The 17953-nt window shown below is 39.5% G+C and overlaps 1 protein-coding gene across 7 annotated transcripts in view; it reads left to right on the top strand.

Annotated features, from left to right (window-relative positions):
* FIP1L1 (factor interacting with PAPOLA and CPSF1) overlaps nt 1–17953 on the top strand; it is an 81198-nt gene that overhangs the window by 33589 nt on the left and 29656 nt on the right. For all 7 annotated transcript variants that reach the window (XM_065405245.1, XM_065405243.1, XM_065405240.1 and 4 more), the window contains 4 exons: nt 5051–5144; nt 6226–6379; nt 15246–15272; nt 15809–15863. In XM_065405245.1, the coding sequence (XP_065261317.1) occupies nt 5051–5144; nt 6226–6379; nt 15246–15272; nt 15809–15863 (330 nt within the window). The remainder of the gene's footprint in view (nt 1–5050; nt 5145–6225; nt 6380–15245; nt 15273–15808; nt 15864–17953) is intronic.

The following is a 17953-nucleotide window of genomic DNA, read 5'->3' as shown; positions in this document are numbered from 1 at the left end:
GACTGACTTCTAACTGGGCCAGTCTGCTTACAAACTCTGCCTCCCAAATTTGCTTTTAGCGTGTAGGTGACTTAATTGTAAAATCTAGGAGCATGCTTTAAATAATCAAAACCTATTTAACTCTGATTTTTTTGAGCTGATTATCCAGTTTTTCATTCTTTGGATTTAAGGGTTGGTAATCCAAGACCTTTCATCAGATTATGTATTTTAATTGTAAATACTGGTAGATATTACTCTCCCTCTCCCCTCCACTTCCTTTCTTCCTTATATGCACATATACACACACAACACAAATAGACCTCTATTTTTGTCTAAGCACTATATATACACTATGCTTTTTATTCATATAGCATTCACCAGTTGTATTTTGCCTTCACCTCCTTTTAGAAACACTGGTGTGATATATTGTTTGGGTTTTTGGCTTAGAAAATCAGCAAATAACTTCTGTGTATGAGGTATAGTTTCTGTGTTGCCTGCAATTTCAGACCCAAATAGCTAGGTCCTCCATTCTTTTCTTTTCACCCTACCTTCAACCCACTTGTTCCCAAAATGTTTCAATCTCTTGTATCTGTATTGACTAATGTCACTAAAAACATTCATATTCTGTTGATATGTTTTATTATGTAGTCTGGCAGCTTTATGACATAATTTTGCAGTTTACTGTATGTAAGTAATGCTTGGTTTTCACCTATGGTGATATGTTCTCATCCATTTGATTTAATGAATTTGTGTAAGACTGATAAGCTTAGCTTTATGGTAGATAGATGAATGTCTGCTTTCCTCATGGACGCATATAGTTTCTTCAGTTTCAATCTTTGCTTTTTCTGCCATATAAAACTAAAAAAAAAATACTTTTAGTTCCAAAAGTTAATTTTCCGGCTGGTTAGTAGTAGTAGCTTTGGGCCAAAGTAGTTGTGAATTGTGAAGCTGAGTAGACCTAAAGAGACTTTTATAAGAGACAGTCTATAAGTAGCTATGTTGGGAGCGGAAATTTGATGGTAGAGGGCTCTTCAATCTGGCAGACAAAGGTATCTAGCAGACAAAGTGGCTGGAAGTTGAAGCTTGACAAATTCATGCTTGAAATAAGATGCACATTTCTAACAATGAGGGCAGTTAGTTGTTGGAACAACTTACTAAGTTTTGTGGTGGATTCTCCATCACTGGCAATTTTAAAATCAATATTGGATGTTTTTCTAAGAGATATGCTGTAGTTCAAACAGGAATTAATTAAAGGAAGTCCTGTGGCCTGTTATGCAGAAGGGCAGAGTCAGTTATCACAATGCTCCCTTCAGGCCTTAGAATCTATGACTCTGTCTCCAAAAGTCCTCTGTCTAATAGTGTTGATTTTTGAATTATTCCTGTTTTTCTCTCAATATGCTCTAAAGCTCTGTTTAATGTCACTCTTAAATAATTCATGCTTTTTGTGACCCCATATAAATTGCTAGTTCTTAAAAACAGAAGGATGGCAGAATGTAAAAGGTAGAAGAATTTCCATTTGAACCCAGTTGGCTTTACATCCTGATATTATTCTAAGTACTGCAGTGTTCTGTTACTTGTCTGGTTTACTAGTAGCTGGGTCTTTAACTAGTAATAGAGAATTGTCTGTATATAGTATAGACTTGCATTCAGTCTCCATGATTTGATACCTTGTGACACACTTTCTTTCCTTACTGCTGTCATTAAAGATTCTAATACTAAAGAGAATAAACCAGAGAAAAGAGGCAGCCTTGTCTACTCCCTGTTTCCAATTCACAAAATACATGCAAAAAAATTAGGTTGGAGTAAAATAAGAGCAACATATTGAAAGACAAAATGTTAAAATTCTCAAACTGTTTCACAGCTGTATCACTTCATAAAAGGAGAGAGCGAGACTAGGACCCTTGCCACAGTGGGGGTGAGAAGAAAAATGGGAACTCAGACTCTTTGGACTCCTGCTTCTAAAATGAAAAATATGTGTCAACATCTCTAAGGGACTGGAATTGCTATATTCTGTTTAGTCTGTGTTTGCCTCTTTTAAATGTATTTTTAGAAGACCTTGTCTTTCTTCTACCTCAGAACCTAGTATCCCTTAGTTTTAGAAGTCCTCTCCAAAATGCAGACCTTTGGGAATTATTTGAAGCTCAGTGAAAATGAGTAGTCCAGGTTTCGTGAAGGAAACCTCTCCATTATCAGAGCAGTATATCTTATGAGAACATTTTAAAACATCTCCGATTTGAAAGCATGTAGTGAAACACATCTGAGGAAAGAGTACAGAGGTAGGGGAGTATTAGTATGATGCTGAAAGTAGATTAGTTAACTTCATGAGACAGTGAAGAAAAGTCTCTTTGCTAGCATAACTTGTATGTTTTATTAATAACTTGCACTTATATGGTGAGTTTCATATGAGGATTTCAAAGAGCATAATAAACACTGAATCTCTCAAAGCATTGTTAAGTAGTTAGGGGATATATGTACGACATTTAAACTGCGCTTGAAGTGGTGACATGTGGAAACTGTTTACTGGCACAGAGCAATAGTATATGACAGCTTAGAACTGGAAGGGACTGGATTAGCCAAGTGAAATTTCAGGAGGAGTTGGGTAGGCAGGGTGCAGTTATTAGAGCTAGAATTTGCTTAAGGTACCAAGATTAATACCTTCTGCTCTAACACAAATACCACAGATTCTTTAACAACCATGTCTCTTTTTTTCTATTATATTGTGTTAAAAAAAAATCTTAAATGAATGGTTTTTCAAACATAGCTACTGTACATGACCTTTGTGTTGATATTTAAGGTACTTGGAAAATTTGTCAATCAGTGGAATTCCGAAATGTATTGTCTCATCTCTATCTCAAATCTCTATGTGATTGTGATCCATTCCTCTATGACAAAAAGGATGATGGTTGAGGTGGTGAGAGATCTTCAGTAATATAAAGTGACAAAAAAATGCAGAAAATCTCTGAGTGGATGTAGAGTAAAACTTGGGTCAAGACCCTCTGGTGGTTCATGAGTAAGGCTTTGTGTTTGTCACAGAGGTCACGGATTATGTGCCTTTCCGTGATTTCTGCAGTGGCCTATGCCGCTGGCTCAGGAGCCATCTGAGCAGCTTGGCCAGCCCCTGGGCCAGTTGCACCAGCTGCTGCTGGGGCAGTCTTGGGTCCCCATCCCCCAGCAGCAGGAGTTCGGGGGGGGGGGTCAGGCCTGGGGATTGGGGTATGGGGCAGTGCTTACCTGGGGGGGGCCCTACCTGGAATGGCGACAGGAACTCAGCTCCTAGCTCCACGTGCTGCCTCCGCCCGCAGGCACCGCCCACGCAGCTCCCATTGGCTGTGGTTCCCAGCCAATGGGAGCTGCAGAACCAGAGCTTGGGTCAGAGTGGAAGCAGCAGGTGGAGCTAGCAGCTGGAGGTCGCCACTTCCCAGTTGCCGGGTAGGGAACCTGCCCCAGTCCCGCCAACCCCCAGCCCCTGCGGCGCCCCCTGGGCTGCGACCCCCACCCCCCACCGAGTACCCATGGTACCCCCAGGGCTGCCCCCACCAAGTTTTAGTTAGGGGTATATAATAAAAGTGATGGACAGGTCACGGGCCATGAATTTTTGTTTACTGCTCGGGACCTGTCCGTGACTTTTACTAAAAATACCCGTGACTAAAACGTAGCCTTATTCATGAGGAGGTGACCACTAGGTTGCACCTCTCAGGTTGAAGTGGGTGGAAACAGCAAAATCCCTTGGACACTAGGCCCAACAGGAACAAATGAAGTTGATGGTAGCAGAAACTCTGCTCCCTTCTACTACTCTTTCTATTGAAACTGCCATTCCACTCCACACCTTTGCCTTCATTTCAGCTCTGGGGGCAGCATCACTTCAAGAAACTGTGTAATTGGTTCCACAGCTGCTTATTAGTGCTGTTGGACCTGACTGTTGTGGAGACAGGAAAGGGAGAAGTACTTACACCAGTCCCCCCACCTACCTGCACTCAAAACCAGTTATGGGTTTATATTCTGAATCAGTCCTTATTTGTCATTTGGGCAATAAACTACAGATGGATTTTGGATCCTGGGTGAAAAAAGGTTGAGACGCACTGGGGGTCAGTGGCTGCCAAAAACAAAAATTAAAACAAAGTCTGTCGAGAGGCTTGAGTTCAGCTTTATCCTACTATTAATTTCTTTGTTAGTAAAGGCAAACCCAGGAAGGAGTTAAGTGTTTGCCTCTACTTTGTTTTTAGAGCAGTTAGGCAGCTCCTTGCATATTACATTTCTACATTTTGGGAAACAGGTACCAAAGGATAAGTGGCCTGGTCTAAGTGGCTTCTGAGTTTCAGGCAGACCTATCAACCCAAGAACAGAATCCAGGTCTCTTGGCTTCTAGTACCCTATTCCATTTGACGTTACCCACTAAATGGTATGTTGCTATGTCTAGATGTTGCAGAAGCCCAAGGATAATGGGTGATTTCATGTAATATGTGCTGCAATATCTACAGTATGCACAGTATGCTAACCGTTTTTATCAGTGCCTTATTATTTACCTTGTCATTCTCTCCATCTTCCATGGACCATTACAGGTATAGTTTCTGCAGCCTCAAGTCTAAATTTCCTGTGTTTTGATAGTTTCCTGTAACACTTTTTTTTTAATTGCATTTGCTAATTTTTATAGAATTTCTCTGAGAATACGCTTTTCTTGTTACATGTTACCAGTACTCTTTAATTCCAATGTTGCCGATCTTTTTCTTTTAACATAGGCAGAAACATATGGCTGTTTACTGTAGGGAAGTGTGGGAGTGGAATGTGGAAACATTCACCCTTTATTCTTGAGACGGCTGTACTGCTCCTTTCCTTAATTCTAAAGAAACAAGAAAGCTGACGTTATATGATTCAATAAATGAAACATGTTTTTAGGATCTAGCATTCTGCAGAAACCTTATGTGACTTGTAAATAGCTTTTGTACAGAGGAAGGAGCTTATGGACTTTAATTGATTCATATATTATTTGCCTTTGCTGTTTAATTTGCTTGTTCTAAGCTTTGTAAAAGTCCTTTAGTACTTTTTGATTATTCCGTTTTGTCCTGTGTTGCAGGAGATTGTCCGGTACAATAGATGTGATTGGACAGACCATCACTATCAGCAGAGTGGAAGGAAGGCGGCGTGCCAATGAAAATAGCAACATACAGGTTTTGTATTGCAGATTTTCACATGTTGTGTCACTGACCAAAGAGGGGCTTTTTTTTCTTTCACCTTATCGTCTGAATAAATAATTCTAAACTGCATGGATGAATGATGATAATATGAATAACCAAGGAAAAGGAACAAATATCATTTAAAATTAATGTGTTGTATTTAACTCCAAGAAACTTTTTTCTCTGTGAAATCCAAATTGATGATGATGATCAAAAGAAAACATTTTAATGTACTTTTTAGTAATTGCTGACTTACACCCCAGGCAGCTACATTGACTTAATCGTGCCTGTATGGGGGTGGTGGTGTGTGTGCGCGCGCGTGTCTCTGTAAACACACACATATATTATAAATATAAATGTCAATGTTATCGCCAGGGTGGTTGTTATATTGAAAATAGTCATCTGCCATGCATGCCTGCCCCCCAAATGACACTGATGTTAAAAAGAAGTGAGGAGAGTTTTCTTAATATGCAGTTTAAGAAATAAAAATCTGACTTAAGGCATAAATGGCTTGTAATGAAGGGAGACATTTTAATGAATTTCTGTGTCACTGTTCCACTAGCTCACACTACGTAATAAGAAATTTTAGTGTTTGTGGTCCCAAATTAAATTAAATTTGATTTTTGAAGGTAATCAGGGTTTTTATTCTAATTTTTCCCTCCATGGCATCACTATATGGCAGAATTAAAGTTTTTGGGTGCTCTAGCTGTATTCCTATGCTTTCGCATATTCAGGTTAAATTTAAAAGAAATCCTAAGTCTGAATTACCTGAATGTAATAATTACAATTTTCTTGTAATATTTTTTACACTTAAATTATTAATATGTAGCCTCAACCCGAACTCCAGCTTCATGTAGTTTTTTTTAATCTAGGAATTCAAAATGTTCTTTGTTTTTAATATTTAGTTTGGTTCATAAAAAGCTTTTTTTTTTTTTTTTTTTTTTAATGTATATTCCTTACATATCTATTTAAGAAGATATTTTGTATGAATGGAAAGAACTAGAAAGAGAAGAAAATTATATTTTCCAACCTGTCTCTACATAACAATTGTAACTGTAGATTTCATATCTTACAGGTTCTTTCAGAAAGATCCAGTGCTGATGTAGACAGTTTTACCAAGCCACCTCCATTTTTCCCTCCGGGAGCTCCACCTACCCACCTTCCACCACCTCCTTTCCTCCCACCCCCTCCAACTGTCAGTACCGCTCCTCCTCTGATTCCCCCACCAGGTAAATACAGTATGTTTTATAGAATGATTGAAACAGGAATGTGATGTTTGAAATGATTTTTTTTTAAATGCGTTAGATCCTAAATTACTTGTATTTGAAATCCTAAAAGAGATTTTTCAGAACGTTCCTGCTCCCTCCCTTCCCCCATTCAGAATTAAACTGGGAAGGCTAAGACTGAAATCTGTTTTTACATCCTCAGTACTTATAAACTACAGACCTGGATACTATAGAAATAGCTAAAACAGGGAGATTATCAAATTTTGAGTCTTCCATCCTTGAAAGTGCCCTTTTAAGTCAGACGCTTTTGTTCTGAATATTTTGCTATTGTTAATATTGCAGAGGTATGTTTTAAAGAGGAGCTATGGATGGCAAAAGAACTAGAGGGGATAATACTAAAAGTTCAGTGGGGCCAGGTGAGGAAGTTCTTGAGCAGAGGAGCAGCTGAGTGGGAGCTTATTAAGATGGGGAAAGTATACTACTCATGGGGAGAGAGACTGATTCAACGTGGAGCCAGAGAAGCGCACACTTTTTTTTTCTTAGCTTCCCCATTGCACTTTACCTTCTCCACTGCCGAGCAGTTTTCTTTCCCTTCTGTGGCCTTGCAGAGATCCCACTCAGCCACTCCTTTGCTTAATTGTTTCCCCTGCTGTCTGGTGCTCTTCTAGAATCCTCCCTTCTAATCTTCTCTGCACATGAACTGGATGGGGATAACTGAGGTAGAGGCAGCACCCTTCCTTTCTGCAGTGTTTTTTTGGCTTTTCCATGGTCTGGGTCCTTCTCTTGGAAGAGGATGCCAGTGCAGCTGCTGCTGGCGACCTTTAGGATTGTCAGCTCCTGATCCCTGGAAAACAGAATCCTTCTCAATGGCCTGCATCTAGGGAATGGTGCAACCTAGGGGAGATAGAGGAGAAAAAGTTAAAAATAAAATCCTTCCCCTGCCGTGTGTGTGTGTGTGTGTGAGTGTGTGAAATTATAGGTAAAAATAAAATGTAGAAATATGAATTTGATGAGAGAATGCTACTGCTCTGGAGCCTTTGTGAAAGTTATGTTATTGTTAAAAACAGAGCTAATCAAACTTTCAACTTTAAAGTGACCTTTTCATTAAATTAATGTGTACAACTCATTGGAAGGAGTTTGAAAATAATTATCTTCTTTATAATGGTGGAAAGGATCAGAGTTACATACTATAAAAGTTAGGCTGATCTCCCTTTTTTCCCTCCTAAGTGAGATGATGATATGTAGGTGTACTGTAATGTTTTTATAAAACTTTTCACATGTCGAGAATAGGCATTTAATGAAATATACACACGTGTTGCAGATCTGTCAAGCAGGTTTGGCTTTAGTCTTATGTTTTACAGACAGGTTTATGACATGCACTTGTTCAAAAAGTCTCCTTCAACATCCTTCCGTGCTTCGAGTAATTTGAAAATAACCATTAAGAGCTGTGGCTTTGGCTCCTCCAGTCCCGTGCTTTAATTGTGCTGCTGCCAGCTCTTTATCTTCAAAGCTTTTACTAAAATAGAATCTGCCATCCCTCCTAGGTTCAGTGGGGAAAAAATCCACTGTTGTTACCTAATATTAACTGGGACTACTTGCCAGAAAATTTAAGTACTCCAAATATAAAACATCCTCCAGAAGCCCCTTTGAAAAAGGATCCTGCTTTGAAGTTCTGTCTCTTGTACTGTATTCACTTACTCTCTTGTGATGCAAATGCCTTTTGAGGAAAAAGTACTAATATTGTTCAGAAAGCTGAACCTGGAAAACTATGAAATACTCCTAGAAAAGTCACTCTAATTGGCTGTGGTAAAAGGTATGGTTTTTTAATTTGCTAGCATAATGGAAATCTGGGAGGAAATATATTTAGGTGCTGTTGTGATAGTTTTAAAGCTTATTACCTTTTTCTTTTTAATATTGCATTTTAAAAAGATGCCATTTATACATTTATGATGTTACAAAAGTATTTTTACATTGTTATATTCTCATTCAAGCATGCCACATAATGTTAAGGGTATTACTGAATCTTAGTGACAGCACATTGTGGCCCTGCTCCCCTTTAGTGGAAGCTGTAACATTTTGTGAAGATTTTACACACTTGGACTGAGTGGGGTGGTTAAAGGCAGGGTCCCAAAAAAGTGCTGGAAGTACATTAGGTCATCTCTTCAGACTAGCCTTCAGGTTAAGTCGAGCACTGCAAGGAATGAATCCGTGCTTCAATGCTATCCTCTCTCAAAAGAAATCATTGGCTAACCATTTTGTCCTAAGAGTATCTTTTTAAGCATTGTGTTCATCAGAGATAAGGGACTAGAGTGTCCCTTGTGCTAATTACCTGATTCTCCTGATATTATGTTACACATTTTTGACATTGGAAGGTATGGAAGGTTAAGGTAGGAGATAACTTTCTGTCTAGATCAGGGGTTCTCAAACTTCATCGCACCGCGACCCCGTTGTGATAACAAAAATTACTACACGACCCCAGGATGGGGGACTGAAGCTTGAGCCCGCCTGAGTCCCGCCACTCCGGGTTGGAGGGCCAAAGCCCGAGCCCCACCACCCTGGGCAGCGGGGAGGGGAGAGGGCAAAGCTGAAGCCTCTGTGGGCTTCAACCCTGAGCCTGGGGCCTATAACTCAAGCCCTGATGCCCAGGGCTGCTGAAGCCCTCAGGCCACAGCCCTGGGCGGTGGGGCTCGTGCTTCAGTTTTGGCCCCGGGCCCCAGCAAACCCCATTAAAACAGTGTTGTGATACGCTTTCAGGTCCCGACCCACAGTTTGAGAACTGCTGGTCTAGATCTTTTCACTTGGTGTCTGCTGTCTTGAAATAAAGAAAAACTGCTATGCTAACACCAAATAGATTCCAGTCCATTATTTAAAGGGACATAACAAATACAGGTCGGTCTCATCTTACGCTGGGGTTACGTTCCGCAGTCAGCGCGTAAAGCGAAAACCACGTATAGTCAAAATGACCCTTGAAAATCCCTTAAATCACCCATAAAGTACAATTTTGTGTATACAACCCTGTACAGTACTATGTATTGTATACAGCAATGTACAGTACAGTATATAATAGACTACATATGCAAAATATAATTTTAAAGTATTTTTAATAACATAAGAGAGACAGAAGAATGAAAGAATAAAAAATGAAAACAGTACAGTACTGTAAACCTGAACAGTCACCAGTCATCCTGGATATTCTTGCTAGTCTTGTACTGTACACACTCCAATGATTAGTCTTCCTCTTCCCCTGACAACACTATTATTGAGTCGTCAGGGCTTGATGTCGATCCAGGAGACGACGGGCCAGGCTTGGGCGACAGAGAGCGAGTCGTAGACGAAGTGGTTGGCTCTGCAAAAAGAACAGGACTACTTGTGGCACCTTAGAGACTAACACATTTATTAGAGCATAAGCTTTCGTGGGCTACAGCCCACTTCTTATGCATCCGAAGAAGTGGGCTGTAGCCCACAAAAGCTTATGCTCTAATAAATTTGTTAGTCTCTAAGGTGCCACAAGTAGTCCTGTTCTTTTTGCGGATACAGACTAACACGGCTGCTACTCTGAAACCTGTCATGGTTGGCTCTGGTTCAGCTCGAGAAGTTGATTGTGTAGGCTCTGCTGCTGCTGGTTGTTTTTTCTTTAAAAACATGGTGACTGGCAACTGTCGCTGTTGTCTCTTGTCTCCTCAAACATTTCTTGGTACAGTCTCAAATCATCCATAATACTACGTGTGATTTTGAGGCTTCGTTCCATAGAAGGATCATATTCAGAAATTAAATCATTCAAGTGTTTCGCTGCTTGGAACACTTCAGAAAATTTATGAAGATTCCAAGTTGCTGGCTCTTCCTGTTCGTGGTCATCTTCATCTTCTGTAGACGATTTTATCAGTTCCTCTAACTCTTCATTAGTCAATGTTTCTCTATGGCCCTCAATTAATTCCTCAATTTCTTCCTCGAGGATGTCGACGAAGCCGTCACCACCCACTTGCCTGACCACCTGAACAATGAGTTGCACTTCTTTGTCAATGGTCTGGAAACCCTTAAAATCATTCACGCCGTCTTCCCATAGGTTTTGCCAACATGCATTGACTGTTTCAGGCTTGATTGCATCTATTGCCTGTTTAATATAAGTGATGCAATCATCAATGTTGAAGGACTTCCAACACTCCATCACATTAACATTGGGATCAGCATCCATTGCGGTAAGGATCCGTGAGAATGTAAGCCTCGTGTACGTGGCCTTGAAACAGCTAATGACGCCTTGGTCGAGAGGATGGAGGTGGTATTGGGGGTGAGAAAGACGACTTCAACGTCGTTATGCGCAAACCGGAGTGCCGCAGGGTGGCCAGGAGCATTGTCTACAGTCAGCAACACTTTAAAGTCAAGTCCTTTCTCTTCAAGGTACTGCTTGACCTCCAGAATGGAACACTTGTGGAACCAATCCAGAAATAATGCTGCCATCACCCAAGCCTTTTTATTTGATTGCCGGAACACAGGCAGGAGATTTTTGGTCTTGCCTTTTAGGGCACGGGGATTTGCAGCCCTGTAGAGCAAGCCCGGCTTTATTAAATGCCCAGCCGCATTGCCACAAAGCAACACAGTCACACGGTCTTTAGCTGCTTTGAAGCCAGGGGCTTGTCTTTCTGATTTCGAAATGTAAGTGCGGGTGGGCATTTTTTTCCAGAAGAGCCCAGTCTCGTCAGCATTAAAAACTTGTTCTGGAAGATAGCCCCTTTCCTCTATGATTTTCTTTAATTGTTTGGGGTAGGCTTTTGCTGCCTCCTCATTGGCAGATGCAGCTTCACCAGTAGTCTGCACGTTTTTGAGGTTGAAGCGGTTCCTAAAACTGTTACGCCAACCTTGGCTGGCTTTGAATTCCTTCTTATCAGAAGGCTGTCCCTCTTCGGCAGGAGGTTTGAACAGCACGTAGATGCTAAGAGCCTTTTCTCGCAACATGTTGCCATTGATAGGCACATGTTTACGGTTCATGTCTTCCAGCCATAAGTTTAATGCCTTTTCAGTCTTCACTAAAGTCTTATCACGCACTTGGCTCGTCATCTTAGCAGTTACTGGAGCACTTGATGCCACGGCTTGACGAATTTCTCTCTCGAATCTGGATGGCACGGATGCTAGATTCGTTGCGGCCGTATTTACGCGCCACGTTCGCGATGGACATACCGTCTCTCAGTAAGTCCAACACAGCCAGTTTTTCCTCCAGCGTTGGAACAGATCGCTGTTTCTTCGGTTGAGCACCAGATGAAGTAGGTGCCTTGCGTTTAGGGGCCATGTTATACAGTACGAAGAATACTGTATCTTTAAACAGTACAGGCACAGTAGAATCTCAGCGCGGCAAGGTGCTTACAGTATGAGAGGCACAGGGGCACTGAGTACTGTAGTGGGAACAGCAGTATTGTAGTGGGAACAGCAGATTCGCTTCTCCCATCTCACACTCACTCCGGGACAGACGCACTATTTAAACTGTGTGGTTTTTTTTTTGTTTTTTTTTTTGCCAACCCTCCAGGGTTATTATAGGGGAGAACCTTATCACAGGCCTAAAGACATGCTGTTGCTGTCAAGTCCCCCCCAAAAAATATTTTAGTGGAAACAGCAGATTCGTGTTTCATCCTGGTGGAATCGCCCGCACTTCCCCCCCCCCCCCCCCGACTGCGTAAAGCTGGAATCGCGCATGTTAAACGCGCGTAAGATGCGACAGACCTGTAATCCTTTCCTAGTGTTAAAGGCTTGAGGTAGAAGAATCTGAAATTTGATGATTTAATATAAAGATCTGTTAGTGAGCCTAACTTACTTTTTGTTAACTTTTCCAACTTTGGAAATCAATTTCAGTATTGAGACATTTACTATTAGTAATATTGGTCTCTAGATATAAAAATTAGCACTACTAGGTCGAATTTTGATCTTTGTACACGTCTCTGTTGAGTACATATCTTAAAATGAAAGTCTTAGTTTTACCTGGGCTCAAGTATAGTGCTTTATATTTATGTATTTTTTCTTGAGATTGTTCAAATTGTTGCAACAGGACTCATTTTGTAGAAGGTGTTCACTGATGATTTTCATAGTTAAATAAAATGTTGTAGCATTACCTATAGTGGAGAAAAACTTAATTTATCCTGAAACTTGACAAATTAGACTGTTTTAGTACAGTAATGGAAAATTACATGCAAAAAAGCCAACATTCATGCAGTGTTAAGTTTGAAATATCAGTCATTTAAGTTGGAATTCTAAAAGTATTGCTGGAGTAACATCTCTAAGATCTTGCATTTTTGGTATATGTAATGGTGTATGTTGATAAAGTGCAACATGTTAACAATTCTCCAAGAAAAGAGGAATAGAAAATACTCCATGTTTTCAACTTAACTAAGTTAATATTGCCCACTTGCCCTTCATGTGAAGTATTTTCTGACTCTTTTGGTGTTTGATCTTTCAACCATCACATTAATGCCAGCTAGCTTTTTTTCTATCAGATTTCCTAGATTATTAATAAGGGTGGGTGTAGAAAACGCCACGGCCAGAAGGTAGAACAGACAGCAGTTTACAAGATCTACTAATGCAACTAGTAGATCTTGACAGCTTTTATCTCTGGAATTAATGGATTCCTAAAATTACCAGGGTCCTGTTATCCCCTTAGTCCAGATGTGAAGGAGTTGCTTGAGTTCAGAAGTTCTGTTACCTCTAGCTCCAAAGCCACCAGGTTTTGGATCTTTCCATCTCCTGCTTCCCATTTCAGGTGGAAAATTAGCTTTTAAGTTTGTTGTTCAAAACCAAGAAATTATATTTTACAACATAAACAATGTAATTGCCTTAGAACTAAGGTTGTTGAAATGCATTACATGTCAATTCAGGCATTAAAAAGCAAGCACATCGCCAGTTAATATAAGTCTTATCCAGTACTCTATCTCAGCTTGTATATTAAACACCCTGCAATCATGCATAAGTCATTGGGAAATTTGGTAAGACAGTACAGGCTGCAGTGCCAGCAGAATGTGGCTGACACAGCTATACTTCCGTTTTATGCCATAATATGCTCAGATTCCACTGCTCCACAATATATTCACTTTTGGGGGGTTAGTGTGGACCAGGCCTAATACTATACATCTATAGGTAAGTCATGAGAGAGTCTAAGAATGGACCCTGTGGTTGGGTCTGAGCTTTGTTAGGTGAGCATATTAAAGTAGTCCTCACAGAGCTGGTGAAAGCACCTTTCCAACCACTCTTTCTGAATAACGAGGGAAAGATTTGAGTCTTGTCTGGCTCCACAGATGCTGGCTTTCCTAGTGGAAGCACTGTTGTCCATAATGACCCTTATGTTGCTGTTAAGTCTGCCACATTGCCCGTGTGACCTATTTCGGATTCTCATTAGTGCCATTAATGTGAATGCCCTTTTAGAGTACATTGTGGCCCATTAATATTACTTGGGGTTTTTAGCTTTTGATTTTCATGGCTCTTGTGCTTTTACATCTTCAATGTTAATGCTGTGTGGGGTTTTTATTTTGAGTTTTGCCCACATACAAAGGAGAAGGAAGGGACAAACTTGCTAGTGATTTTATATCAAAATAAATACTCAAATATATTTGGTTATTTGAATAATTTCTTGGTGCAGTTACTGAAATATGTCTAAATGGAATATGCTTGCTTCAAATTACCCCTGATTTCTTTAGATTTTTATATTTTAAAAATGTCCTTTATGATGATCTAGAAGATATACATATCTGGAGTCTTGTGAAAAATAAATGATTAGCAGATGCTTTCATATTGGAGCTGAATGTTTCAAGCTGATATGATTTGATAATTCAAGGAACTCTCTGTAAATATTAACAAATTGTCACTATTCAAACAGAAAATGTTATGTTATTTGTAGTTATAATTTTAGACAGGAAATATTGCTTTAAACACCTTGTTTTACCTGAAAAAGCTCATTAATACAATCTGCACAGATCCTCAGGCAAAAGTTTTCAAATTTGGATGCCTAAAAGTAAGACACTTAAATCTATATTTAGACATCTAAGGAAAGTATCTTTACTTTGAGATGTGGTGAGCATCCATAATTCCAATTTAAATCAGTGAAAAGATTTGCATTGAAATGAATTAGTGTGATATGTGCTCTCATTTAGGTGTTGAACTTTAGGCTCCCAAGTTTGAAAATTTTGGTCTTAGTACATTAGCCTCTGATTCTGCAAAAACTTGTCTTTTAAAACTCAGTGGGACTACTCTTGTGCATAAAGTTATGAATGTTCATAAGTGTTTGCAGGATTGGGCACTAAGATGCAGGATTGGTCAGTCTTTTCATTGACTTCAGTGGGCTTTGGATCAGAGCCTAAAGTAGGTACATGTACTTGGTGAAGTATTGTGATATATATTCTATTAAACCCAATTGCACCTGAGGCTAGTTTAGAGTTTGAAGGGGGTTTAAATTATGTAATTCAGATTTGCTCCCAAAAGTTCCTTTTTTGACACATTAAAAACCAAACTAACAAAACGACAACACAACAACAACAAAACAGCTTTTTTTATTTGCTTTCTGGTTTTTGAATGTTTTGGGTGTGCTTGGGTCACATTTTCAAGGTATTATTTGCAACTTTGAAATCTTGAAACTTACTGGGGTTTTTGTTGTAGTTGTGTTAATTGAAAACAATTCTCAGGAGCTGAAGTTTTAAATAAAACCCCAAATATCATGAGACTCGAGATAAAATGACAAGTTGATAACACTGAGACAGCCATGATTCTTACTCTAAGGACAGGGAAATTAGATACTTTTGTTCTTTATTTTGATGACATAATTTTAATTAGCTCTGCTGATAATGAACACAAATTATTGCTAAAATTGACTTAGTATGCATCATATATTTTTATTTCTTAGGTATACCAATAACTGTGCCACCACCAGGTAATTTATTTACATATTTTCTGAAGCATTGTTAAGAAATGTGAAACTTAAATTTGAATGTGCAACACGCAGTTGCCTACATCTGCTTGTTCATATCAAGATAAAAGTTCATAAACATAAAACTATATGTGTAGACATAGGCCTGGTTGATTTTATGCAAGGTAGAGATGGAACAGTTTTAATGTTTATGGGGCCAACGTGCCACTTCCCTAAGAACTACACTCCCCTCTTCCCCCCCCCCCGAGAAGAAGCTCATTAAAATTATTCAGAGACTTGTTGCTGGAGCAAAGCATTCTTGATAACTTCTCAAGAGTTGCAGCACAATAGAAAATACTTAAAGTAAATGTTTTAAGACTGATGGCAGATGAAATTAAGACACTGAAAATATATACATATTTAGGACTTGACCCTGCTTTTTGTTAAGTAGTTGTGTATTGTGTGGACGGTAATTCTTTGCTTCAGCTCTGCTTCTCTGAAATTAGTATCCCATTATATACCTAACCCAATTTTTTATGTTTTCCAATTAAATATTTCAGGTTTTCCTCCCCCACCTGGAGGTCCACCACCTTCTCTTATACCAACAATAGAAAGGTAAATTTTATTTATCATTTTTTAATTTTCATCCCTTTCAACATGGGGCTTTTTTTTAAAAAAAAAAATCCTTACAGTAAGCATAATAACTTTTATGTTCCTTATATAGAAAAAAATTCTGCTTTTATCATCATTTTCTATCTTGGGTTTTCCCTGGAGTTACTGTCGTCTAAAATTTCAGAAGGCTTTAATACAGATAACATTGTTTGTGTGTAAAGTATTTTGCTATCTGTCATCCTGTAGATCTATCCCATTATATTGATGTAAGATTTAAGAATAGAGCAGCTCTCTCATTAGTTAGGGTGCTGATTATTCAGAGATTCTCAGATTATTAAATGGATTATCTAACTTAATCTTACTGTGTTTCTCTGGAACAGCATATATATTACACACACAAAAAGTTAAGGTTGCAAAGTCAAGCACTCAAAGTCTAGGAAATGCTGGAAATCAGGTTGTCTATGCAACTGTTGACACTGATCGCCATAGTATCAGAGTGCTTCACAACATCCCCATAAGGTAAGATAAATAAATTAAATTAATGGAGATATCCTATCTCCTAGAACTGGAAGGAACCTTGAAAGGTCATTGAGTCCAGCCCCCTGCCTTCACTAGCAGGACCAAGTACTGATTTTTCCCCAGATCCCTAAGTGGCCCCCTCAAGGATTGAACTCACAACCCTAGGTTTATAGCAGGCCAATGCTCAAACCACTGAGCTATCCCTCCCCCCCAAGATGTAAAATTATCCCCATGTTGTAGATGAGGATCTGAGAGAGAGAGATATTAAGGCCAAATTGTCATGTCCACAAATATTGGGAATCTAACTTGAAATGTCTAGGGCCTGATTTTTTTTAAACACTTAACATTTTTTAGCACTTGTTATTCAAAGCTCAGGCCCCATTGACTCCAGTTGCAGTTGTGAGTATTTATCACTACTGCAAATCAGGCCCAAAATGTCTCAAGCTGGGTCCCTAGATAATGAAATGCGCACAGTGGCCACTTGTGAAAAGTTGGTTTAAATTACTTTCCTAGCATCACATAGGAATTTTGTGGGAGAGGAAGGGATAGAATCCATTTCTCCAGGGAGGCATTTCAAATGTCTAAACCACAAGACCATCCTTTCTCTTCCTGTTGTCCCCAACCTTATTTACGGTACACCTTCCTGCTTTGCAACAAATCAGGTCCTGCCTGCAATATCCTAAATCACAACACACTAATTCAGATGTGGTCTACACTTAAAAGATAGGTCAGCATAGCCAGGTGCGCAGGGGTATGAAAAATTCAAACCCCTGTACTGCGTAGTTAAGCCTACCTAACTCCCAATGTAGATGCAGCAAGGTTATTGGAAGAATTCTTCTGTTGACCTAACCACCACCACTCGGGGAGTTGGATTACCTATATTGATGGAAAAACCCCTTCCATTGCTGTAGGAAGTATCTGCACTATGGTGCTACAGTCACCTAGCTGCAGCTTTGCAGCTGGAGTGCTCGTAGTGTTAAGATGGTCCTGAACATCTTGTATGCTGAAGAAGTGAGAGTCCTGTGGAAAAAATAGTATGCAATCATGTGATTAAAAACTATGGGCCAGATTTTTAAATATATCTAGGCAAGATGCAGGAATGAACCTAGTGGGATTCTCAAAAGTGCATAGGCACCTAACTCCTATTGATTTCATAATGCATATGCTCAAGGGAGCCAAATTAAAGTTGCACAGACAACCTCAACTCTGGCATTTCCTACTTTTGAGTGCTTGCCTTTGCAACCTTAACATTCTTGTAATATAATTGTTTTTGTATGTAGTATTTTAAATGGAAAAAAAACCCCACAGAAATATATAAAACCATATTAATCTTCACATAGGTCAGCAGCACTATCAGAGCCTTTAGATTCATAGGACAGACCTCTACCATTTGAATTTATGGGGTAACTGGTAATATCAGTAGGCTGTTATCTACTGTCAGCCTCTAACAAACCTCTAGTGAGCATGTGCAAAACGAGATTTTCAGTGGCTTATAATTTGGCCAAATTTGGGTGGAATTTCACAGAGACAGTAAAAGGCACATTTTTGACATCAGAGCAGCCCCTTTGCCAGAT

This window comes from Emys orbicularis, chromosome 5 (assembly GCF_028017835.1).
Source record: "Emys orbicularis isolate rEmyOrb1 chromosome 5, rEmyOrb1.hap1, whole genome shotgun sequence".
NCBI lineage: Eukaryota > Metazoa > Chordata > Testudines > Emydidae > Emys > Emys orbicularis.
Note: the sequence above shows the minus strand (reverse complement) of the source record. Positions and strands in the feature narration are given on the sequence as shown.